Source organism: Salarias fasciatus, chromosome 16 (genome assembly GCF_902148845.1).
Source record: "Salarias fasciatus chromosome 16, fSalaFa1.1, whole genome shotgun sequence".
NCBI lineage: Eukaryota > Metazoa > Chordata > Actinopteri > Blenniiformes > Blenniidae > Salarias > Salarias fasciatus.
In genome coordinates, this window is record NC_043760.1 from 20153870 (window position 1) to 20179821 (window position 25952).

Below are 25952 nucleotides of genomic sequence, written 5' to 3' on the forward strand. Positions count from 1 at the left end.
CACAACTAGAGGGACACTTGATAAACACTTAGGGCTGATTGTAGGAAGCGCTGGGGCTCACCACTCAAGCAAAGGAGCTGAAAACACGAGCCACCTGCCTCTTCGCAGGGACACTTGACCGCCAGCTGCAGCTTTGTCTGACCAAAGGAAAATTTAGGGCAGGCACTTGAGCTGACCACTTGGGTCCCGTTTTGGCGGCCATCGGATCTGCTCTGTGGCCGCTGATTACATCAGAGCGGTGCTTGTGCCGCTCAAGTGTCCGTCTGCTATGAAAAAGGAGCGGCAGTGAGCTGACGTTAAAAAAAAAAAAATACCCGACCTCAACTTGCGGCACACAGGAGTGAGTGGGCACCGTCTTAGCAGCGTCATTGGGATATCCTTTGGAGTAAACACCGTGGATTCATTTCACTTCAGATATGTGGGCTCACTGCGGTGCTCAAGCTGCTTCCAGGAAGCTTCTTCAACAAGTGATCAGGTTAGCTTGAGGGTAGTTCTCTTTTGACCAACTTTCTTCTCACAAATTCAGAAAACGACCCGTCATTCTCCAAACCGTTTCACGGGCATTGGATTGTAAGGCATGCTGGCGATCAAGCCAAAAATTAGAAGGATCGTGATTCTTTTTGAAGGCAATTCATTCTTTCATACGTTTACCAACCTACTTGCTGTGGAGTCAAAAATCCATTCGTGAAACTAATATTTCAGCAAATGCCAGTCATGTTTGTCTTTCAGCCACAAACAGCACAGTTTGTCTTCTTACCTTGATTCCTACGTAGTCAATGGGAATGATGGGCTTCTCCAGGGAGGGCAGACTGGCCTCGTTCAGAGGCTCCCCCACCATCACTTTGGTGGCCACATTGATGAAGTCCACACCGATGGTTTTTGACACAAACGGGAAGGAGCGTGATGCCCGCAGATTACACTCAATCACCTGCAGTAACACAGAAAACCAATACGTTTATGTTAAAGAAATAGCAATTTTCCCTCAAAACAGTAGTAGTTTAATTTAGTGTAATTAACAAAATATGCAGTGTGCTTCAGCTGTAACATCAAAACTGAATGTGACATAATAACATTAAAGAAATCCGGCTTTGTGAGGTAATTTCAATCTGCAGGTGAAATGTAATGGTGAAAATGTAAATTCATCAGTGAGCCATACCGGTAGAAAATATTACCTACCATTACATCGTTGCCTTTAACCAGAAACTGAGTGTTGAAGGGGCCCGAAATCTCAAATGCATGTGCAATCCTCCGGGTGGCAATTTTGACCTTAAAGCAAAGAGAAAGGAACATGGAAACATTAAATATGAGGCCACATTGGCTTTCTATCATTATGACAATACTAAAATCAACTCAAATTATTGTTATCATTATTATTATTATTATTTTGCTATATATGAGATAATTGGCCTGATTCCCTGTAAATTTCAAATACAATCTAAAAACCCAGGAATACTTCCTATGATTTATTGACAGCATTCCAATTAAATAAACTTCCGAAGAAGGTTTGATCCAGAAGAGTCTTGCTTTACTGCACTATATTCATTCATTAGACAACTGATCAGTTCAATCAGGATCCTGACAAGTTCTTTAACTTATATGATAACATTGTGCAATTTGTAACAACATGTGCAGGGAGCAGAAAATAACTAAGAGTGAATGCAAACTCATGCAGACGTGAATATGAGAAGTTGGTTTTGTGCTCCGAACAGCAAGATTTACAAAAGTAATGAGTAGAAAATGTTCATTATCCCAAGGAGGATCCCTGCCTGTTAGCTCAGAGTGTGTAAGTGGTTATTAGCTGTGGCCACAGCCACGGATTTTATGAAGATGTTGGCGAATGATTTTTTTGCTCAGAAACTGCAGCAATAAACAGCTGTTTTAGAAAAGACAACCCACAGTTAACGTGTGTCCCAGGCTCTTTAAATAACACTGTGGAGGTTTATCAAGCTCTTTGATTTGGGGTTTCTGTCAGAGAGACAGGAAGCTTTCAGTGGAAACAGCTTCCGCTTGATAAAAGAATTTTTATGATGAGATAAACAAATGGACATTCAGAGTTCCTGGGAGTGATCCTGTGAGGCTGATCAATGCTGGTGATTAAATCCTGTGCTGAAACAGTTCACGGGGGACGAGGCTCCACCTGTGAACACTGCTGTCATCTCTCTGCAGTTTGAGCAGGGACGTTTTACACCGGGCACATATCAAACATCTGCTTCAACAAAAGGAGAATTATTTTCTCTCAGTGTGAAATTATCACTAATACTGAGAGGCGTTTCTCACATGCGTACATGTGATGTTGAAAACTGACATATCAAACACACTATATAGATATTATTCAATACAGTTTATCATATAAATCCTCCTGTAAGTGGAGCTATTATATTGTTAAAGTGAAATGATTATATTTTGAGATTATGAAAGCTTGTTTTCAGCTACACGCTGTTGCTCAACTGCTTGTAAACAGAAAAAGCTCCAATAACTCTGTAAATTATTATTCTGACAGAGACTGAGGATAGGAATCAGAATGACTCCAGCCGCAGTCCATCAGATTTTATTGAGAATATTCACTGATGTTTTGATTTAGCTTCCCCACAAGTCTGCTCTGTTCAAAAGTAAAATTTAATAGCTTTCATTTTTCTGTTTGAACTGCGACAGCGTGCCTCAATGTGCATCTGAGTTTTAGAGGAGCAGTCAACAGGTGCTGTGAGCATCAGTCTCTTACTGCACAAATACCATTCTTTGTATTCTAAGACAAGAGAACCTTCACCCACCTTCTCTAGCGCCCCCTGGCTGATGGTCTGGGTGGGCAGAATGAGGGTGGCGTCTCCCGAGTGCACCCCTGCGTCTTCAACGTGCTCCGTTATGGCGTGGACCAGAACCTGGACAGACGGCGGGGAGATAATCACACACAGAGAGAATTCGCAGGCAGTTCGCAGCTCCGACAGGCGACAGAAATGAGCTCCCCGAGGCGAGCCTTCTTTTCACAGCCTTGGTTTGTTGACCGAGAGAGAACCTTAGACTTGAAGGGAGGCGGCCTCCAGACTTGACATGTTTATACCAACACAGTGTCACAGTGAAAAACCACAGTGTAGCGTCAACACACGGCGCGCTAGTTGGAAAACAGCAGGTGCTGGATTTTACATTTGGAGAAAGGAAATAAATTCAGAGGCTTTGTATTTATTAATGAATCCGGTACAAAAACAATCAGCAGTGTCAAAAGAATAAGTTCCAACGTTTCACCCGAAGGAAAAGAGATCAGTATCTCCACGCAGCCAGCGTTGCTCTGTAAATGAGCCGCCGTGTCATTAGCTCATTTAAACTGCTGCTAACTACAGCATTCATTAGGCCTCTTCAGATACAGCCGGTAATTAATACGTATTATCTCTGACTTTTTCACTCTCCGACACACACACACACACACACACACACACACACACACACACACACACACGCGCGCGCGGACGCAGGCACACACACAACCGTGGCCACGAGTAATGAGGCCTGTTTGGTATTCAATGAATGGACAGCTTGTTAATGTGATACTGAAGATGAAGTGGGGGGGGGGGGGGGGGGGGGTTGTATTCAGAAAGGACGGGCTGAGAAAATCTGCCATGCGAGTGGATAGTACACGTTTAAAAATGACACCCTTGAAATGACTCTCGCCATCTAAACAATGGGAGAAAGACGTTCAGGACAAGCACTGGGGTGGCGCGACCTGCACTGAAAGTTCAAGAAATATGTAACTTTTTTACCTGCTCACTGTTCACTGTCAAGTGACTTTTGCTGCAAAATGTGGTGTGAAATTCGACGCGTTCCCGGGTTATTTAAGGTTCAAATTCAACTTGTGAGGCACAGTTGTTGTTTATCTGTCCACAATATCCTGAGTAGTTTGATTTTTTTTTTTGACACATGCTTTCCATCTTAATCAAAGATGTCTTCTTTACCTCCATCTTGAACAACAGGTGAATTTTTTTCTTCCCATTAACTATGGTTGAAAGTGGGCTCTTACTTTCCCTTCACACCAACCCGACCACGCTCTCATACACAAAGCACAGGAAGTAACACAGCATGCATATGTTCATCTCTGCACTACAAATAAGTAAATAATGTTTTAAGCTACAATCCTGCCCCAAAGTCATCACAATTTATGCATTAAACACGTCTTTGAATTATGTATAGTTTGATAATAAAATGATTTGAAATCTGAATTGAGTGAGTTCTGATGACAAAATGCCATCTCGTCTTATACTCATATTTAACTATAATCAAGTATCTTGGGTATGCTTTAAGGTTACTGAGAGTTCAATTTCAATGTAACCAATGAATCACAGGAATCGTTTTTTTGGTAATTGTACTAAAAACATGCCAGGTTTTTAGGATTTTTGGAAACTGTAAGATTGACATTTCCCTTAAAATTTCCACTAAAACATTCTTCACTTTGATGGTTCATTATACACATGTACTGTATATCTGAATCTAGACATGACACGATGAGATGGGAAAAGTGTCTGACTTAATTTCTGTGGCAACTTTTTTCAGCTTATTCATGTGTTCATTTTAACATTTTCTTAGTTGTCCTTTATTTATTTATTTTCTTTAAATGCAACACAAAAACAGTTAACATAAAGAGGAACAAACAAACAAACATTGCATATAAACAGATAAAACCAGCAGGCCTCTGGATGTGAAAATGTTGTCATTCCCATCAAATTAAACTCTTTGTAACTCAATAAACAAAATAAACCAAAGAAAACCATGAGAAGATCTTTTAAACTTTTAAACTCTGGGTTTGACAGCTGTTCGATTTATGTGTAATCTCCTCAACACAAACCACACTTGTCCTTTTTCTTGTTCAGATTAAGTTCAGTTAATAGTTCCGCTTACATGGGATTACAGAGATTTATGCGCAGCATATTTCTCCAATGATCCACTATATCTGTGTGCTTTGTGTTGTGGTGACTCAGACACCTTCTGTAGCGACGCCAGTTTTATTGTAAATAAGATCCACTGATGTGCATTTGTAACAATCGGTGTTATGGGGAGTCCGGTGGGACCGCAGGGTGTGATGGCTGCACACTAGTTTCGCTCCTGAAACCCACCATTAATTTCATAACTTTTCGAAACATACACTTCATGTAAAGTCGGGATTTTGACAGTTTTTGTTTTAAGGGATACTTTGTCAAAGCTTCATACCCCTTCGATGATGTCTGGTGGTGCTAAATCGAGTTTTTTTTAAGGGAGCTGCCGCTACGAGGCTAACTACGAGGAAGCTAGCTAGCAACCATGCTAACAACACACCGACACAGCAGCCTCCGGAGCACACAGAAATGTCGCCTGTACTGACGGAAGACGATTCTTCAGCTGACGGGAAGAATGCAAAGTCTGAAAGTGCGATTATAATACCCACAGAAATACTAATACAATTTGAAACGATGGTGAAACAATTTTTGTGGGATATGAAGAGACCTAGGGTCAATTTAAAGAAAATGTGGGCTCCGAGAGACATTGGAGGAATGGCTCTTCCAAATGTGAATTTGTACAACCTCGCTTTTGAAATGTCAAGAATTGTAAAGCATTGGACAAAAACTGAATCTGACTCTAATTGGATTAAAATTGAAAAGGAATGGGTGGACCCATTCACACCTATGGACTTCTTATCCCAGGAGACAAATATAAACAAACCAGATCTTCAGAGCAACCCTGTTCTCAATTACTCAAAGTATGTTTGGAGAGAGCTGCATAAATTGTGTGGAGCGTCACATTTGAGACAATCTTATGCCACGTTATGGTATAACTCAGCAGTACGGATTGGCAAAAGAGCTATTTTTTGGAAAGAGTGGATTGATAAAGGAATTCATATAATAAGTGATCTTTATAAAGATGGGGTATTTATGTCATTTGAGGAAATTATTCAAACATATGGAGTAGAAAGAAGGGGTAACTTTTGGAGATATTTACAATTAAGGGACTGCATCATAAAAGGAAATTTTAAGAGGGAAACAAATTTGATTGTAGAATTCTGTGAATTGCCGTGTAAAGCGCATAGGGCAGCTGTTGTATATAAATTGTTTAATAATCTAAAAAAAGGTATATGTGAAAACCTGAGAACGGTATGGCAAAGGGATTTAGGATGTACTATAAATGAGGAAGAATGGGATAAAATATTGTTGCATTCTTGTAAATTTGTCAAAGAGGCTAAAGGGAAATTCATTCAGTATAAACTAATACATAGATGGTATCTAACACCCTCCAAACTCCAAAGAATGGGAATTATGCAAAATGATAACTGCTGGAAATGTCATTCCGCTACTGGAACTTTTATGCATGCTATTTGGGAATGCAACAAGGTTTATCCTTTTTGGGAAAAAGTTTTACTTCAGATAGGGGCGTGGATTGGGATGACGGTGCCAAGGTCACCAAAATTATGTCTGTTGGGGGATAAATCAGTAATTCCAGGTATATCTAAATGTAAATATGTGGTTGTAAAATTGGGGATAATTACAGCAGCTCGGGTAATCTTGAGTGTGTGGAAGAATCCTTCTGCTCCAGAGTTTAGTAGGTGGAAAGAAAATATGCAGAAAATTGTAACATATGAAAAATTATTGGCTAGAGTGAATAATGACATGGATAACTTTGTTGAATCCTGGGCTCAGATTTTTGAAACATCTTAACCATTTTAGATACGGTGAATTAAAGTAGAGTACTCATTTTGTATGTTAGTTTGGCCACATTTTGTATTGTTCACTGCTGTCTGTTTTTGTTTGTCTTGTTCTAAGCTGTGAAAAAGAAATAAAAACTTGAATTACAAAAAAAAAAAAAAAAATCGGTGTTATGGACTATTCAGTCAGTGGTGGCTTTTTGCGTCATCTTTTCGTTTGATGCTTCGAGAACTCCTTTTCACATTGTGAAATATATTCATCAATCCTCTCACTTGACAGCGATCTCCACAAACTCTAACATGGAGCACCGTGAGGTATTGCTATCGCCCCCTAGTAGTTTACACAGGTGATACCAGTTAGCAATAATCTGAGATAAAAATATCAAAGATTAATATGTCAGTCAGGTTTCAAATGTAAGATTATTCCACTGTGAATACATCTGGATCTTAATGTATCCACTGAGAGAAATCCTGGCCCTTGAAAAAATGCAGTTAAAGATCACAAAAGAACGCACAAAAAGCACCTGAAAAAAGAAGGTCTGAGCCTTTTACTCAGTTTAAAAATATATATTTAAATCAACAAGAATGATTTCAATATGTCTTAAATTGATATAATCTAAGAAATAAAAAACATTTATCACTACCACTTTTCTGTATTTCACCTTTAATGTATTCCCTTCTGCCCATCAGATCTATCTGTTCTGTGATGGGGTTTTTTTCTCCTCCTTTTCCCAGTGAAGATGAATGAGATTACTTCCACTTTATTCTTCCACTGGGCTCAATATCTGTCCTGCCTCTCTGTTTAAACTAAAAAATAATGTAGGACTGAATAATACCAGACTGGGAAGATGAATAACAATGATACTATTATAAATGAAAATATAGTCGAACAGAATGTCAGCAAAAATAAAAAGGGGGACAAACAGTGTTATTTTCTGGCCTCTTACACAGTGGAACATTATTTTACATTATGTAGACACGCTATGCTGTTAAAGGAGGTTATATTTCTAATGAAACCACAATGTTTATCTTCTGTTCTGGCGTTTTGTGTGATTATTGCAGGCGGGGCGTTATAATAAGTCCAATTCATGTCGTACATTTAGTTCATGTACAGAGCATGACAAGTTCATGCTGTTATGAAGAGCCTGCGTAGCTGGAAATAGACATTACCTTGCCGTCTTTGGCCACGGCGTCCACCTCCACCTCCCTGGCTCCACGGATGAACTTGGTGATGACCACTGGATGCTCCTGGAGGAGAAACAGCAGCGAGCCCGTTCAAGAAAAGCGATTTTAACATGTTACATTCAGCCTTCAGCACTGAAAAAAAAGTTTGCCGATTTATACATGTCACAGAAAATTCAGCATAAATCTTGGAAACTGCTGAAAGCTATCTGTATGTTGTCAATGTGGGTTTGTAGGCTCCAGTTCGCTGTTTGCTTCTCAGTAAAGTTTTGGTAACTCAGAGATTACAGGAGTCCATAGTTTTTTTTTTTTTCATATGAAGCTGGAGGGCTCAAGGAAAAAGGTTTGGATTGTGGTTCAAGTTTCCACTTTTAATGAGATAAAACAGCCTTGCTATTCATGAAAGTGCATGGTGGCATCAGCAGACGTGTCCTTTCGTACAATCGCTCCACTGCTTTGCATCTTCAACAGGGACGCTGGTTACAAATCATTTTGTGCGTGCTGAATGGCTGCACTCATATTTTATAACTTCAAGAGTAATCTATTTGGAAATCATTACAATTTATCGACAGCATTATAAAACATATTTCAAAAGGTCATTTGTGCTTTCTTGTTCTTGACTGGCTGCTGGAGTTGATGGCATTTAACTATATGTGCATAAGAAGTGCAGACCCTGGTCCTCATAATGGCAGCTTTTATATTAGTTTCAGGTTTACAGATGTATTGGCTGTGGTCTACTCAAGACAGAACGTTCTTGTCTTCAGCTGTAATATATTCCCTGACAAGCTGAGATTTCCTTCTCTTTTTTGCTGGAAACATCTGCCTGCTATCATTAAAAACTATTCTATTAGAGCAGAGCTACTAAACCAAAACAATAAAGATGCTGGCCGGCAAGCCCAATAATTAGCTGAAACTCAAAGAAAAGATGATTGAAACCAAAAACCTTGGGTGATTGCTCTCTTCAGTTTAATCATTTCAAACATCTTCGCAGCATAACCTAAACTTAACGTAACACTGAACAGAATTCCAGCAAGTAAATCTTGCAATGATCTGATCTATTATAGTGGAAAGACATCAAGTATTATTTCTGAAACATCATTTCATCGCATTTTCTGAAAATACTTTGATCATAATAAATTGGGTCTGTATTAAGCTTACCACACTTTTAATCACGATCGAATGTGCCACTGTTTCTAGATTACTAATCATGGCTGCTGGCTGTGAAACGGGAGCCGTGAAGCAGGCTTGCTTTAGAGCTCAAAACTCGTTTGTATGCTTCAGTGTTGAATCAAAGCGCTTCGACGAGCGCCTTTCCCCCGGTGGGTTTCCCCATACCTGCGCACTGATGTGTGTGCTTTCAAATACTATCAAATAGTATTTAACTGTTTGTACTTCTAAAGCAAATGCGACTAAAGACGAGTGGAACATGTCGTCGATGGAACTGTTTTTGAGCTAAATTACTTCAAAAAGGGAGACAAATGGAGGGGAAACAAATCAGAGATCTACGCGTACAGAGAGCTATGTGTAGTTACATCTCCAGGGAAGTGTTCAACGGCAAAGTTTGTCTTTATCTGTACTGTATTTTACATTATCTTCAGGACACTGTTGCACGTTCCACACCTGTTTGTGTGCTTGTATGTACAGGTGGAGGCATTACGTGAAGTCAGGACCTCAGCACCAAATACCAGTAAGTAGTTTTGCCAGTAGGCAGTATCTGTCATACAAGTGTGTGTGTGTGTGTGTGTGTGTGTGTGTGTGTGTGTGTGTGTGTGTGTAACGTAGAGATAGAAAGAGGTCATCTGCTGTAACACGCTAATTCAGTTTAGCTCAAGGCAGTGGAAAAAAATGAGAAGTGAAGGTGAGTCATTAGGAACAAACGACGTGGCAATATGTCTGCCTCACATGGGAGCGTGAAGTTCAGACGGATCTCACCTGGGACACCTGGGTGGCCTCCTCCAAGAAGCGTTTCATCTCCTCTTCTCCATATGCAACGTTCATGGCAGAGCCGCTGGAGGAAGAGGAGGGGGAGGGGGGAAGCGTATGAGGGGAGGAAGAAAGGCAAGCAAACATGGGAACATACAAGCTTCAAATGATTGTTCAAAACACTCATTATCTCTCCATTGCATCACCATTACCATCGGGAGCAAGGTCTGGAAACAGTCAAAATAAGGAAAGAGAGGGAGGAAGAGGGAGAACAGCAGCTATTTAGGTCGAAAAAGCACTCCGGGCTCCTGAAAACGAGTTCAGAACTTCATCATTAAAAAAACAACGGATTTAGGCAAGTTTTGTTGTGGTGTTGTTTTTGATTTCAGACTGCTGGCTGGGCTATCCTCCTGTTTGAGAAGAAGGGGTTGAGTGGAAAGAGGACAGAGAGAGGCCACCGGCTCGGGTCAGTGCTTTAATGCTAAGCTGTCTGTCGCTCAGAGGCAGACATATGGCCAGATCCCAGATGAATACTGACCAGTCGTTTGGGTACCGGCGACAGACGCTGCAACAACGCGTATCAATCACGGCACATCACATCACTCAGGTGCCACCTGGCCTCAGTTTTCTAATGTCTCTGTAGCAGTTATGATGATTCTCTATGAACTGCAGCACAAAAACCACCCACGGTCACCCAGAGCTTGCAGCAATATGAGAATTTTAAAGCAGCTCTCTTCCTTCTTCATCAGTAACAACTGAGAATCCTTTCCACTATCAGTCTTCCTTTATTTGATTTAGCAACGTAAAAACCAGCTTTGATCTTTTTCCTTTCCTTTTTTTTTTTTTCTTTTTTTGTTAGTGCGAATCTGAAGGGGTTTTTAACGGCCGCCCAAAACAAAAATAATTCTGCCCGTTCTCGCAGGATTGATGGAGAATCCTGCGAGAATTGTCTGATTCTCTTTTCAGAGATAGAAGGAGATGAATGACTGTCCACCTGTTAAACACAAAGAAGTACAGCAGTATAAATGAAAAACCACATCTAGATTTAACAGAGTCATTGACAATAATTTTCCTGTGGTTGTATATAGCGGTTTTCTGCTCTATTTCAGAAAGAACAGCACAACAAATTCATCAACATACTGAACAGTATGCAAAATTATCATGAACAATACAAAAGCAGCACAAAATAAAGAACAGAGGATGAGCTTTTTGGAAGCAAAAAATGTCATCAGCGTGAACTCATAACAAATGTTTGAGAACATTTCGAAGAAAAGCAGCTATGAAGCGCACAATTCATGGCAAGGAAGACTTTCGTTTGTGTTTCAGACCATCTGAGCAAATATTAATCACTGGCTCAATGGCTTCACATACTTGTTTATCAATTTGATTTGCATTCAGCTTCCAGGACACAACGCCCAACTCCTGAAATATCTCCAGAGAGAGACTCGGCACGTCAGTGAACAACTGCAGATATCTTTTTTTAATAAAAGCAGGTAGTTATTTTCCATTTCCTGCTTGGCGTTATTAGTCTGGTCAATTGTGCACAACTCACACACACAGATTAAAAAAAAAATAAAGAGTTTGAGTGATTTCTAATGGAAGCTGTTTTACTAATAAATACACCAATCAGCCACAACACTGCGACTACTGACAGGTGATTTAATCAACACGGATCATTTATTTATAATGCCACCTTTTGGTGAGCGGAACGTATTAGGCAACAATTTACCATTTTGTCCTCGAAGTTGATGTGATTTAAGTGAATCTGACAAGAGCAGAACTGTTTTTTTTTAGAGCATTTCCAAAACTGCAGATCTTCTGAAGCCTGCAGTGGTCAGTATTTATCCAACCGTGGTTCAAGAAAGGAACAGAGGTTAGCCGGAGTGATCAGATATGGCTGCGTGTCTCACAGTGCAGCAGAAGTTAATGCTGAATCCGATTTCCAAAGTTCATCACAGTTGCTTCTGGGGAGCAAAAAGGGACGCTTACACAATATTCGGAGCAGATCAGAGCTCAGAATGTGTCGAGACATTTGTGCCTCGTCATTACACAGCTGTGCCTGGCAGTGCTGGTGTGTCACAGCAGTATTAATGCTAAGTAAATGTTTTTCTCCACCAAAAGGATGGATGGACTTAAACATGCAAATAAGATGCATAGTTTGTTCGGTGTGAGTAAATTTTACTTTAAAAAAAAAAAAATATGTAGCCCGGGTCTGACGAGGAAGCAAATGTTTGGTGTGTAAATGTGTGAGCGGCTGTGCACTGGAGCTGAGAGGAACATTCAGAAAATATTACCGAGTGTGTCAGTGGGAAGAAGTGAGGGAAAAAAAAAAAAAAAAAAAAAACTTCAGGGATAGTAAAGATCAGAGAGAGTTCACCCTACGCCGATGCTGGAAATAAGAGAAGAGGAGCTTCCTCTCAAACCGAATCGCATGCAGCACTCACCACAAGTCAATGGATAGAGAGGATTACTAATTATTAGATTAGATTCAGACTTCAACATCAAGCGGAGGAGGACTTCAATGCTGTTATACATCCCACCACTTAATAAAATGACTTTGATGTTTAGTAGTTTTAAATGTTACACAGTGGCCTGCTTTCAGTGTTTCCCACTGCTTCCCTGCAGTGCATCCACAGATTTCCTTCAAAACAACATCACACTTGAAAGTAAAAAAACACTCAAATTAAAAAAAAAAAAAAAAGCCCAAAAAACTCCAATAGAAGTTTCCAGTGTGACTCCTGGCTGAATCCAGGGTGTCTTCATGACATCTGCTGGATGGATGCGTCACTGCATGGTTATGGAGCATTAGTCTGACTTCATTAATCATCATAAGAAGAAAAAGAAGAAAAAAAATCTTTTTATTCAGTTGGAAATTAGTCTGTGAATTAGCTAATAAGAAGGTTTTCTTATCACGACTCAGCCATCCGTGGCTTTACTGTTCTCAGTATTTGCTGATAAACTGCATGGGCTACAAATATGACAAGCAAACTAATGACATCATTTGTTGTATAGTTGTGCATCTAAAAAAAATCGGAGGAATTAATATTATCATGTAACTTGTTGCACAACTGTTACTCAGTTGCAGTTCAGAGACGCCTGGATTTATTTTGATCTTCTGGTTGTAGAATTGTCAACAAATGTGCAATGAGTGAGTGAGTTCAATGACTGCCAGTTGTTTTCTGTAAGTGTTTATCAGTCAGGAATATATGTTTGTGGCGGTGATGGGAAGCTTGTGTTCTTGACTAACTGAACGGTCGTACTGCAGAAGTCCTGTGGAGCCACTGTAATTCCTGCGAGATATACACAGAGCTCTGTTTTTGCTTTCTCGATGCTATACATACAGCCCAGGAATTATAGTGATGGGGAAGTACATGGATGATTTATAGACACACAAATAACCTGGGGGAATCCACGTTAGGTGTTATTGTTTTAAGCTCACCTGAGAACATACGATGGCCGCAGCAGACAGGGATAACCCACCTGGTTGGCAAAAGTAAAGGCGTCATCCTGTAAGGAAACGGGAACAGTGTCTTAATCTCACAGTGACAAAAGACATAATTCAGAATAATCAATCGCAAACTGTCAGTCATTCAAAAGAGGTAAATGTGATTTTAGCCACATTTCAGACTGAATATTGAGACAAGGGTGTGTTTAACAGATCAAAGTGAAGCTCATCCTACTAAACCGCTCATATCCCACGCTCTTGATATTTTGTACCTCTTCTCAGTTCTGCCACAAACACACCCAATCAACGCAGTAAAGGAAAAACAAAAAGCACTCCAACAACTGGAAAAAAAAAAAAATGGAAGCTTCAACTGATCTCCCTTTTCACTGCCCCTGTTCAGTTAACAATAATGGAGGAAAGAGCAGGTGGGGACAGAGTCTATCAGCGAAAAAAAAAAAGGCTGCATGTCTTCCTCATCATGGCCATTATCGTCATCACTCCTCTCTTCTCCGTCTCTGCAGGTCGAGTCTTTTTCTCTCCATCATTACCCACTGTTGACTCGCTAGGTGAAGTACTATTTACAAACACAGAACAGCTTCCCAGAGACGCCAGAACCGTCTCCCCACGGCTACGCTGGAGTTATTCCAACCCATTAAAAACAAACCGTTTCTTTGAGATTGGCATGAAAATAGAATATGTGGGTAGACTCTGGAGAGAAACGGAACTTTATCTGTGTGTGTACAGGGATAATAGCTCCTCGGTGGTAACTGAAAACATGAGCAACGGTAATGGAGCAGACACGTTTTAGCGGCGACTGCTGATAGATTTCAGTGCTCGGCGTGTTCCGCAGAGGGATCTAACGGTCCGGCGTTCAGATGTTGCCGGCAGCCAGTTGAGAGGGACAAATAGAGGAAAAAACATGAAACAATGCGTGAAAAGTTGTGGGGAACTGTACCGCTACGCTGGAGAAAATATCAAACCAAGAAAGTGAAGAAATGAAATCTTTAAAACTATATAAGTCCATGTCGCTGTAGGAGACTGCAGCAAAACGTCTGTGGGTTTGAGTTCCTGCCTTCAAGTGAGGAGTTTTCATGAGGATTTACTCTGATATCGTCTCACAGTCCAAACACATTCATTTGAGGCTAATTGGTGACTCCCGATGTTTGAACTGTGATCGATTGAATTGATGGACTTCATCTCCAGCTTCGTTAGATGAAGCAGCAAATGAGATGGACGAACTTGCAAAACTGCAATTTTATCTGCACAAACACAAAAAACCTGTAAGCTCAATGAATGCACTTTACTTATACATCACATTTTCAGTTCTTCATCTTCTTTTCATAGTTTTTTTTTCTTTAACATAATTAAACATTTTCAAAAACGTCCTAGGTAAGTTTTTACAAAAGTAGAAAGAAATATTTCAATTGGTTGCTGTTTGAAATATACACATATATGATATCTAAAAGGTAGATATGCAAATACATTAAAAGAATAATCAGAATAAAGAGTCTGAAGTTTGAATCACTTTGATCATTCACTTGATTACTTTTTCATGGTGCAGTCAAGACAGCTGAATATATGTTTTGACCTGATGACTGTATATTTCTCATAAACGCAGCAAAATGAAACCAAACAAGCTGATCTCTGACGTTCATGTCTGGTCTCAGAATGCTTCCGTGCCTTCGAATCGACGGCACAAAACACTCACAACGCCCCAGTGAGTCGTTATTTCTAATGTTTGCCCTCACCAGGGAGTTCAGAGCTTTCCACGGGGCCTGGGCCACGTCGAGGTCGTCCAGGATGCTGGAGAAGATGGAGCGCTCCTCGGCCCGGTCGATCTGGAGGGGGCTGGTGCCCAGTATCTTCACCCCGTTGCGGTGGAGCGGGACGGCCAGGTTGTTGGGAATCTGACCTCCCACTGACACGATGCTCCCGGAGCAGCCCTGCATGAGACAAGAGGGCGGCGAAATTGAAAAGAGATCGCATAAGTCTGGGAGGATCTAACGTCCATCCAGGCATCTTCGACACCCGCTTTATCCAGACTGGTACAGACGGGAGAGGATAAAACATGGGGAGCAACACACAAGAATGTGTCAAAGAAATGGGAGAAAAGACAGGAGGAGGAGAGACGCCCTGCCACAGGCCTGTCAGCCTGGATGTAGAGCCTGAAACCCGCGGCCACTCGCAATCATTCCGACCGCTGAAAATATGAGACAAACACCAACAGTTGATCTCAGGCATGCCATGGGTTTAGTTATCAGCGGAGAAGGTGCTTGTGTGTGTGTATGCGTGCGCGCTTCTTTTAATAACAGCGTGCAGCTCCTTTTCCTGTCAAGCTGATCCAAGGGGAATGCTGTTTCCATGGCAATACCAGGTTGTATCTCTTCATTATTCATGGGCCTGCTCTCCTGCTCCTGTCCAGGGTTTATCTCCATGCTCTAATGCCATATTTATCACACACACACACACACACACACACATACACACACATGCACAAATTCAGAGCAAGAGGGGGACCGTAGCTGTGAGAGAGGGATTGATGGTAATGCTATCTCCCTGTACAAACAAACACTTAATCACACTCCGATCCCATCACAACTTTAACTGGATTACGATTTCTCCGCAAGGGAGAGTCAGTGGACATTAGTAAGCAAACACACACGCGCGGCAGAAAAACACAGGCGCCGGCAAACTTAGGCGCAGGGAAATAGTGCCCTTGAACATGTTTTGACATGATCGGGGTCAGCAGGGGTCACACTGGCCACAAAAATAAAAACGAAGCAGGTTTCCTCCATCATATTTATTATAATAAAACTATCTCCATTCATGTGAATATCAAAAAAGAGGACTGCTTTAACACTGATAGTGGATGGCAAAAAAAATCATTTTCAAGCATGAAATCAACTTGATTATTTAACACATTCATCAACTAAAACTATACTTACACCAAACAAACCTGTTTTCCACTCAGAATAAGAAGATATATGTTTCAGAAAGGTGAACTAACTTAGATCAACCTAGACACATATCAAAAAAGGCCTTTCAATCATACACGATTCTGTAATATAGTAAAATAAATGGTCCAAATTCAGTTTAGCATGAGTTAACAGTGAGTTGACTGTGTTCCAGTAGCCTCCTCAGTCAACAGATCTCTATTCGAGGTGTGGTGAAACAAGACATTCACATCATGGACGTGCAGGGAACAAATCAATATGTACAGAAATCTCAGAGGAAATGTTTCCAGCACCTTATTAAATCTATACCAACAAGATTCCAGCCAGTTTTGATGGTAAAAGGGGGTCCAGCGCATTTCTAGTACAGAATACCAAAGAAAATCCCATGTGAGTGTGTTCACAGCGTTTTCTGTTCTGTGGGAGGTTTATGATAATGAGTCATGCTGTTCTTGTTTAATTTCGAATATTTTCAAATGAACCATTATTTTGGAGCTGTCTAAAACATATGGGAGCACTTCGATTGAAATTTTAATATCACCTGTGTGCTAATGTGCCAGTCTCACATCGATTAATCTAACAGCCGCCGTCATCAATCAAATTTGTCAAGTCGAATTGTATAGTCCATCTGTAATATGCTTGGACAGATTAATTTATTTTTGTATATATGTGTTCTGTAATTGCTCTATGGACACCTACCTATGGGAAACCTTTAATTGATCACAGTGTGACAGCTCAATCAGATCTCTCCCAATAAGCTTGAATGGAATTATTACCACTGACACCCCCAATGTGTTCTGCCTCATTTTGTTCAGTTTAAACGGACAGGCTCTACTGCGTGGATTTACATGTTTTCCTCCAGAGTAAAAAATTCAAATGAACCCTCGGATCTGGGTATTTAGTTGTAATTGTCTTGAGTGTGTGTGTGTGTGTGTGAACTGCAGCAGCATCCGTACCTCCTGCTGTGTGACGTCCAAGATGCGCTCGAGGGTCAGTTCTTCAAAGTAGAGCCGGTCACACTCGTCGAAGTCCGTGCTGACCGTCTCAGGGTTGTGGTTAACCACCACTGTCTTCTTGCCCATTTGTCTCAAGGCTCTGATACTTGACACTGCGCACCAGTCGAACTCCACACTGCTGCCTGGTGGATTAAAACAATGATACAAGTCAGTTTGTCGACTGTAGACTGGAATACGCCACCGCAGCACTTACACCATGTTTCCTTTCATGTAAGCAGATCTCCATTTTTCTTGAACTCGTTTACTCGGTGCAACACTTTGTGTTCATTACTTCAGGAAAATCTTTTAAACACTTAATATAGACATCAAGCAAGTTAATACTGAATTTTTGTTCTTTCTTCATGCAGTCATATACAAGTTTACATGAAATGCACATATATGTCTTGACATGCTTGTAAAGGGGCTTATGGCTACTCACCAATGTGATACGGACCACAACCAAGAACCATGATGCCTTTGTCCTTGAAGTCCAGATCGTGCTCCTGACGGAGTGAGAATGAGCAGATAAAAGCATGTTGTGAGGAGCTGTTGTGGACATTAGCAATTGCACAAAACCCACAAAAACATACTTAATATGCAAAAACAAATGTTTTCTTCAGTGCAAATTTAACAGTTTGTTGCTGTACAGAATATATAAAGAGTACATACCTGACCGTGGTAAGTGCAGTACAGATAGTTAGTCATTGCTGGGTACTCGGCTGCCAAGGTGTCAATCTGATGAACACAGAAGTGAGAAAAGGTTAATTTGTCACAATTATTCGATCCGACAGAAAGCACTTCACCATTTAACACAATCATAATTATTATTGTAATTATTAGAACTGAATTGCAGATGCAAGTGAAAACCACTTAGCACTTTTAATTATTATCACCATTATATGAATTGAATTGCAAATTGCATTTCCATAATTGCGGGAACTGGCTCCATTCATCTGTATAAAACAGCTGAATTAAAAAAAGAACTAAAATGTCATATTAATATTTCCATTATTTAGGCTTTCAATAGCTATGCATTAATGGTGTCATTTCCACTTCTTCGCAGTCTACTTTAGCTGGAAGATTAATGTCTGTGACAGACGATATATCGATAAGCAATCATAGCACCAGATTCAGGTTGAAGAGCCAAATGCAAATGTCCGACTGTGGGAGCTTGTTAGATTTTCAAAACACTGGACAATGCAGTTGACGAAAAAAAAAAAAAAAAAGAAAGAAACGAAAAGAACAAGTTATTGATCACAATAAACTTCACAACAACAAAAAATGTAACAAAAACCAGCAAGCTGTCAGGTCAAGTGTGATCAATGTGACTTCATATTTGATACATTTCCCAGAAAACACTGCTGCACATCCTCCTAGCCAATTTAAATGGCAGAGTTCCTGACACAGACACAAAGCACTGCCTGTCTCCTAATCCAAAGTCACATCAAGGACATGCTAATCAATCACAGCTTGTGGATAAACGGAGGTTTTGGGATGTGCTGATCTATCAGGAAACGGCATTATGATAATTAGATGAGACGAAGCAGTTCAGTGATGCTCACCTGTTTGACCCAGGGTTTGATGCCATGGCTGATCCTCAGCTCTCGGGCAGCGCTCTCGCTGGTGCCCAGGATCTGGCCGACCTGTCGGTCTGAAAAGCCGTCCTGCTTGGCCTTCAGCAGCAGCTGTTTGGGTACTGTGTCACTGCAGGAAAAAGCCAAGAAGGAATTCATTTCATATATCTTTCACAGCTTAACCGCATAACGGTCTGCCGACTAACTAAGCTACTAAAACCAGCAATCGGATACAGGAAATCAGAATTGATCTTTCAGTTATGTGTACTGAGAGGGGTTATTTTTAACTGCAAAAAAAAAATCTTGTTCTTCCATCTACACTCAACACTCTTATTAAAATGGAAGTAGGGGACTTTATTAAGGATTTTCAAATAAAACAGTCGCAAAGTAGAAAATAGTCAGGTCAGTCAATCATCACAATATGTCTCCTACGCTCGCGCATTTTCCTGCTCAAAAGACTTAAAAGAAGAATCAGCGGGTCTGTTATGATTCTCACTGATGCAGACAACAGGAAACTGTTCACCTCGAAGTGACGGATAACAAATTGAAAAAAATGATGCAAAGTCGCCGGAGCACCGTAATGGTCAAGTGCAGACTTTAAAAGCCAATTTCAGGCAATTTGATGTGAGTGATGAACAAGAAAACAAAGGCAAGGAGCACTACAGTGGCCCTGCTCTACAAAAAGGCTCAGGCAAAAAACTGGTGGAAATTTGATACTACAGTTGCCACGTGGAAGGTAATCTACAGAAGGGATCCAATAAGGATGGTGTCTGTTGACACACTATGGTGTGCATTTCAGATCGCTGAAATATGTTTGTGTTAATAAAGCAATGCGATTCACGACTAAAGTTCTTTGCATTGTCTGTTATGTAGCATGTTCATAAAGGAGCTGCAAATCAGCTCAGCCTTCAGCCTTATCTGTTTAATCTTTTTTATTTTGCTGTTCTTTCAGGTTCATTTGATATCATGATCTGATATGTTTGATGTATTCCTGAATCAACAGTTCCATCTCCATAAGTCTCACATTTCATTTTGTGCTAGTAGAGGCTCATAACACCATTTCAAATGCAATCAATAATGCACACAATAAAACTTTTATGTGACTCAAGGTGTTAGTTGATAAACTAATACAAAGTGTGTTCGCATGATTTAGCATGTTTCATACAAACTGTATTGTCATTACCTCCAAATCCATTGTTGTCTCACAAACAAATGTTGGTTTTCTCAATACAGAAATTCTACTTTAAAGTGTGATTCGCCCTTTTAAATCATGCACATATATTTGATGATTTCCTTTTCATCATTGAGAGGAGGAAAAAAAAGAAAACAAAACAGAATGAAGTCAGATTTTTGCTCGCCACTCAGACTGAAGATGCACTGTGTATACTTTTGGCTGTCTCATATCAAAGATACGGCATCACACTGATATCTTTGATCATGCCCTAAAATACTGCGGTGTTAGTTGTTTAACGGGTTTTGTTGAGGAGAGAAGACCCAAGTCGCAGAGCTGTTATCAAAAAGCAATCTGTACTGTCATCGTCAAAAACTTGCACAACATAATGGCCTCACAAATTGGGAGAATAAACTCAAAGTCCAAACAATTCCAACAGGGATGGAACTATGCAAGGATAACGGGGTGGGAAGACACATGAAATAAACTCGTTGAAAAAGATGAAGCGATGACAGACTTTTTCTGAATACCATGTTTTGTTTTGTTTTTATATTATCACACATGTATCCATAAAGACATCATTCTTTGCAGGTGGAGTCTTGTCTGGTTCAATCCGGTCTACTACTGCATTAAAGGACCGTATCAAATCAAATTATTCTATATTTGATGGGACAGAATATACTGTTTTGAAAAATAATGGCTTTGGATGTTCTGAATAATACAGAGAGACAAAATCACCTTCTGCATTCTGATTCAGTGCCAAGTAAAGCCGAACACATAAATGCGCAGTAATGAAACCGATATTGATCTTCTCATCTAACTCAAACAACAACAAGCCTATTCCCCATAATGAAGTAGTATTTCTTTTAAAGCTACGTATAGACAATAGGAAGGAATCTGTTTTTTTTTCTGGTAAATCCCAACTTGCTCTCCTTCTTCCTTATCTGAATTATTTATGACCTCATAGCGTAACAATATTGAAAATGTCAAGTGTGTTTTCACTCCCCGCACACGCGGCGGCCGCGCTGAGAAATAACAAACCCCTGAAACAAGCAAAGGAGAGGAGCAAGTCGGAATCAAAGGAAGAAAAGGCATTTGATCCAAGGGCTTGGTTGTCTCGTGTGCCTTTTTTTTTAAGTTTGGAAATGCAGCTTAAAGGGAGAAGGGGAATCATTCGCACACCATTAACTTATGTGCATACACCATCCCATACAAATACAACATGAAGCGCACCAAGTACTCCATGCATTTGAATAAGGGTTGAGGAAAATGTCTCACTTGTAGATTCTCATGCCAGTTTCTTTACATATTTAGATCATTGGTGTGACAGTACCGTGGTATGACAAGAAAAACTCTACCGAGCTCCCTGAAGGAGATGATTAAACCGATCCTATTGATAGTTAACCTTATCTTCACATCAGAGGAGCAGTGATGCATCTCAGGAGCTACTTGAGGTCAATCATTGCTCAGGGACCCGCTGTGTTAACCTGGAATACACTATGACCTCTGTAGGTGAAGTTACTAGTTTCTGCAAGAACAGTTCAATTTTTCAGCACTTTTTACACATTTTTCTGTTTTCTAACAAGGAGCTTAACGGCAAAATTCACAACAGATGTTCAAACCATGGATCGACCAATGCAGTTTCTGGCTTGAAAAGATTCGGGATTTAAACAGTCATCCTCATCATGCGGTTCACATTCTGACACCATGAGACCAACTGCTTCAGTAGCATATATTGTTAGTGTCAGTAAACACATGCATTGTTCGTAGGGCTGGGCGATAAAAGACAAAGACGAAATCAGCTTTAGAAACGTGTGAGAGTTTTAGAATGTTTGATACAGGACTGGGTGATATCTTGAAATTCACGACATAGCAACATTTTCCTCAAATGCAATATTGAAAAATATACCATAGCTCATATTGATATACTTTAGCTTTTCGCAATAGAACATTAGTTTTAAGAGTTGCTATATTCCCCTGTTTCTCTACTGCCTCTATCTCTCTGAGTGAACTCCTCCGTGGCCCCGCCCCTCCCCTCACTCTCACCCTGAGGGAGCGTTTAATTTATGTTTTGTCATTATGGTCAGTCCTGTCAACTATATGGTTCATGGGCCAAAACCGGGACATCAAACGGTCCAGTTGGGCCTGTGAGATGACGGTGCATATAGTGGAGTCACTGCTGCATTTCTAGTTGCATCAGGATGGAAAGAGACATTTCACTGTATTTTGCTCCAGGATGCACAGTTTGAAATGTGCATGATGTTGAAATTGAAACTTATTCTGAAGACATTACAGTTTCATGAATGTATTCCGTTTATTTGCAATAAATCGTTTGAATCTGCGGATGTTTGTGCATTATTGTGTTTCTCCCTGAATTAAAATGAGTTGAGACTCACAAGTTCGAAGAGTCGAGCTCAGAATAAATCTTCGATAATAAGTAAAACCAGATCATGTGCACATGTCATAAACACCATATAAAAGTAAAAAGAGATTGATCGACTGGCTGAAGCTGATAATATTCCTGGTGAATATAAAGCTGCACATCAATGTGGTCATTTAATTCAGTGTTGGTGGTGCAGCGTTCTTGCTTCATGCCATTGGTTCAAATACTGCCATGGCCTTTTTTCTGTGTGGACGTGTGACGTTCTCCTGCGTGTGAACGGGTTTTCAGGCTAATGACTGACCCTGGATTGCTCATAAGTGTGTTTGCCCTGTGATGGACTGGTGACCTGGATTCACCCTCACAAATTTTATGTTGTTTCCGACTCTGCTGTGCAGCAGACCAGACGGTTAAATAAAATAACATTTTAATATTACTTCAACTAAGAAATTACAACAATCATACTAAGACTGAATCTAAAATCTGATGAAGAAGCAGCTATCAGCTCGTGATGAATATGCCTGTCCTCAAAGTTCAACAACTGGATCAGGTGTTGAGGGCAGCACTGATTTATTAACCAAAGAGTGATTATCTATTAACAGTCAGTCTCTTTGAAGGTTAAAAAAAAAACGAAAAAACTTGGCAAAATCAATAAAAACAACAATTCTAAACGTGGACATGACTGGAGTACAAATGGAGGATTAAATTGGCCACACTTGATTTATCCTCCTCGTACTTTAATCATAATTATCTGTCTGTTCTAAATGCTGTAACTCTCTCATGCACACTGTGAGTCTGCAGAGCAGCGGAGCCTGAAGCCCACCTGCGCTCGGCTGTGCGCTCCATCAGTCTGGCAGCGGCATAATGCCGTGTGCCGATCGCCGCGTCCCCTGCTCCAGAGCCGGCGGAGACTGCCGCAGCCCCTCCATGTGTCAGTGTGTTGCGGTGGGCGCCCACCAGACGGCCGGTCATTAATTATTAAACAGCGGAGTCAGAATAAAGCAGCAGGTAACCTGTGGCTGAGCCATGATAATTCACTGAGGCTTTGATTTGAGCTGTCCAGGTAAGAGCCTGAGGGCAGAGAGAGACAGAGAGGGACGTGGCTGGGAGGAGGTAAACCCAGAGAGGGAATGGAGCCGACGCGTGAAGAGACTGGCACTGGGGCTCTTCCACTTTGTTGGAACATTTTTAAACTGAGTTTACAGAAAATGGGGAATTTAGACATTCAACATTTCCAGCCTTTAACAGTTATTAAAAAACTTTTTACCCCTGTTGAAATGCCCGCAGACACCACCCAAGTGTTTCAGTGTGTCACTGGTGAGAGGGCAACTTTAATACATCTGCAGTACAGTGTTTTTTACATATTTTGTGCAGGAACAGTGGAACACATGCAAGCAGGTGCAAGACTGAAAAAAACCCAACCTCACAGGGCAAAAGGAAATGTCTAACTTCATAACTGTGAAGCTATGACACACTTGTGCAATAGACATCTTGATATCGATGTTTTCCAGATGTCTTAATAATCTGGTCTTGTTTAGAATCTCATGAAAGCTTTGTGTTGAAGCTGTACGTGACACAGATTTGATTCTATATTATGGATTACCTGTCAAAACAGTACCTTGACCTTTTGAACTGTTTTTTGACATTCTTATGCTAAAATGACAGTTTTCTTCCCAAAAACTTTGAGCGGAGAGCCGACAGTATTCTGCAAAAGCAGCAAAGCTGAAGTGGGGAACAAACAGGAAGTCAGACTGACAGGTGGCGGCGATGAAGCCGGCCTGGAAATCAGGTTGAGCCTTTCTTCTGGAGTGATGCCTGTAGCTCATCATTAAAGATTTAAACACACGTTTGCAGGCTGCATGGTAGAGCAAGTGGTTCGTGCTCCTGCCTCACAATGACTTCATCCTGGGGTCGGGCCCAGCGCTGAGTCTTTCCGTGTCGGGTTTCTGTTTTCACCGGATACTCCATTTTCCTCCCACAGTCCAAAACCAGGTTTGATGGTAATTGGTGTCTCTAAATTGCCCCTAGGTGTGAATGTGAGTGTGTGTGTGTGGTTGTCCCTCTTCATTTGCTCTGTCGTGGACCTGTGACCTGGTCGGCTGGATCTTCACTTCACCCGTATTCACATGAGATTAGCTCCAGCGCCCCACGACCTTCATTTGAATAGCCGAGATAAAAGATGGATGGACTGATACGTCTGAATACATTTCAACGCTCTGCATTATGGAGGAAGGAGTTTAACTCCAACAGTGCTTCAAATTTTGTTAATCATTTTTGACAACCAAAAAAAAGCACAGTCTGTCACTCACTCTAATCGTCAGCAGATTCAGAACAATATTTACCACTGCTGACAATAATAACAACACGGCTGCCAAAACACGATACCGAAGAAGGTATAACGGTGACAATTATTGTGCTCTGGTTCTTGATTATTTTAATGAAATGATTATTGCTGTATTTGCTACACTAAGAATGTTTTCCAACACTACGACATGAAGAAAAAAAAGCCTCACAGAGAACGCCGTTCGCGTTACCTCTTGTAGTCTGACAGGTGCTTCTCCAGCTGTGTTATCCGCTGCAGTTTGTAGAGGAACCACTTGTCTATGGCCGTCAGCTGGTGGATTTCATCAACAGTCACGCCGTCGTGGAGGGCCTTAGAGGTAAAGATATGAAACGCACTCAGCGTTTTTACTCGTAATCATCTTCAAGTGCATCATTCTTGCCCCCTAGTTGTAGCCTGGTCATCATGAAAATCATGTTACAAATCATCCAGCAGGCCACGGTAGGGGAGGAACAGTCCCCATAAATAATGTTTTTATCTGTTCCTTCTTCAAAGACTATTTCAGGCAAAATCTATTGCAGGGCCGATATATTACTTTGGCATTTTATTAAAAATCTGTGTCAAAACCAGCCTGTGTCATCAAACTCCTGTAATATGACAGATGTCCTGCCCTGACAACAGCTAGTAAATATTTTATATCGTCTCTATATTGGATGCTTGAGTAGAGAAATCCTTTCAGCTTTAAAGAGGAGATTGTAGTCATTCACCTTGCAGTGAGGCCTACTACTCTGTTCTGTGGTAAGGGTTATTATTACTGAAAGGCTTCACTACAACAACAGCTAAATATGCTGTAAATAATGCAAGATGGTTATTATTGGCTGTTGTTTGAAAGAACAAATCTCCAAGCACACATTAGTATCAAAGTGATTGCATTTACCCCAAATCATTTATTGCATGTTTAGCGAATACCATTCAGCAATAATGATCCTATAACTGTGCATAACAAGACTGGGAATAAGATGCTGGTACTTCAAACTGCTGCCATCCATTCTGACTGTATCGCACACTCAAACACTCCGATATCTGCTGTGGTGAAGCGAAGCTCACACAGTTAAGGCCCGTCCATGCTTCACATGTACGCGTTTCCGCGTCCGCTTTGGAAGGTCCGCGCACCACCGATGCGGACGCGCTGTCTCCCATGCTACATTTTGAGCTCAGCTGTGCGCGTCTCATGCAGGCGCGGTGATCCACGCAGCCTCGAGAAGCTTTTCCGGCTCTACAGACTGTTTATCTGCTCCTTTATTACGGATTATTTAGAGAAAATTAAGCACATACATTGTCAGTACATTATCTTTAAGTATTAAAGTTTATTTAGCCTTTTTTTTTTCTGTTTCT

General features: G+C 40.8%; 1 protein-coding gene across 1 annotated transcript in view; it reads right to left on the reverse strand.

Annotated features, from left to right (window-relative positions):
• Positions 1 to 25952, reverse strand: part of cps1 (carbamoyl-phosphate synthase 1, mitochondrial) — a 63307-nt gene that overhangs the window by 19461 nt on the left and 17894 nt on the right. Inside the window, exons 21-32 of the mRNA XM_030112546.1 lie at positions 24811 to 24929; positions 18714 to 18855; positions 17821 to 17886; positions 17591 to 17654; positions 17113 to 17294; positions 14954 to 15148; positions 13200 to 13267; positions 9770 to 9845; positions 7826 to 7903; positions 2769 to 2876; positions 1177 to 1266; positions 758 to 928 (exon numbers count right to left, since the gene is read on the reverse strand). Coding sequence (XP_029968406.1) covers positions 758 to 928; positions 1177 to 1266; positions 2769 to 2876; positions 7826 to 7903; positions 9770 to 9845; positions 13200 to 13267; positions 14954 to 15148; positions 17113 to 17294; positions 17591 to 17654; positions 17821 to 17886; positions 18714 to 18855; positions 24811 to 24929 — 1359 coding nt within the window. The remainder of the gene's footprint in view (positions 1 to 757; positions 929 to 1176; positions 1267 to 2768; positions 2877 to 7825; positions 7904 to 9769; positions 9846 to 13199; positions 13268 to 14953; positions 15149 to 17112; positions 17295 to 17590; positions 17655 to 17820; positions 17887 to 18713; positions 18856 to 24810; positions 24930 to 25952) is intronic.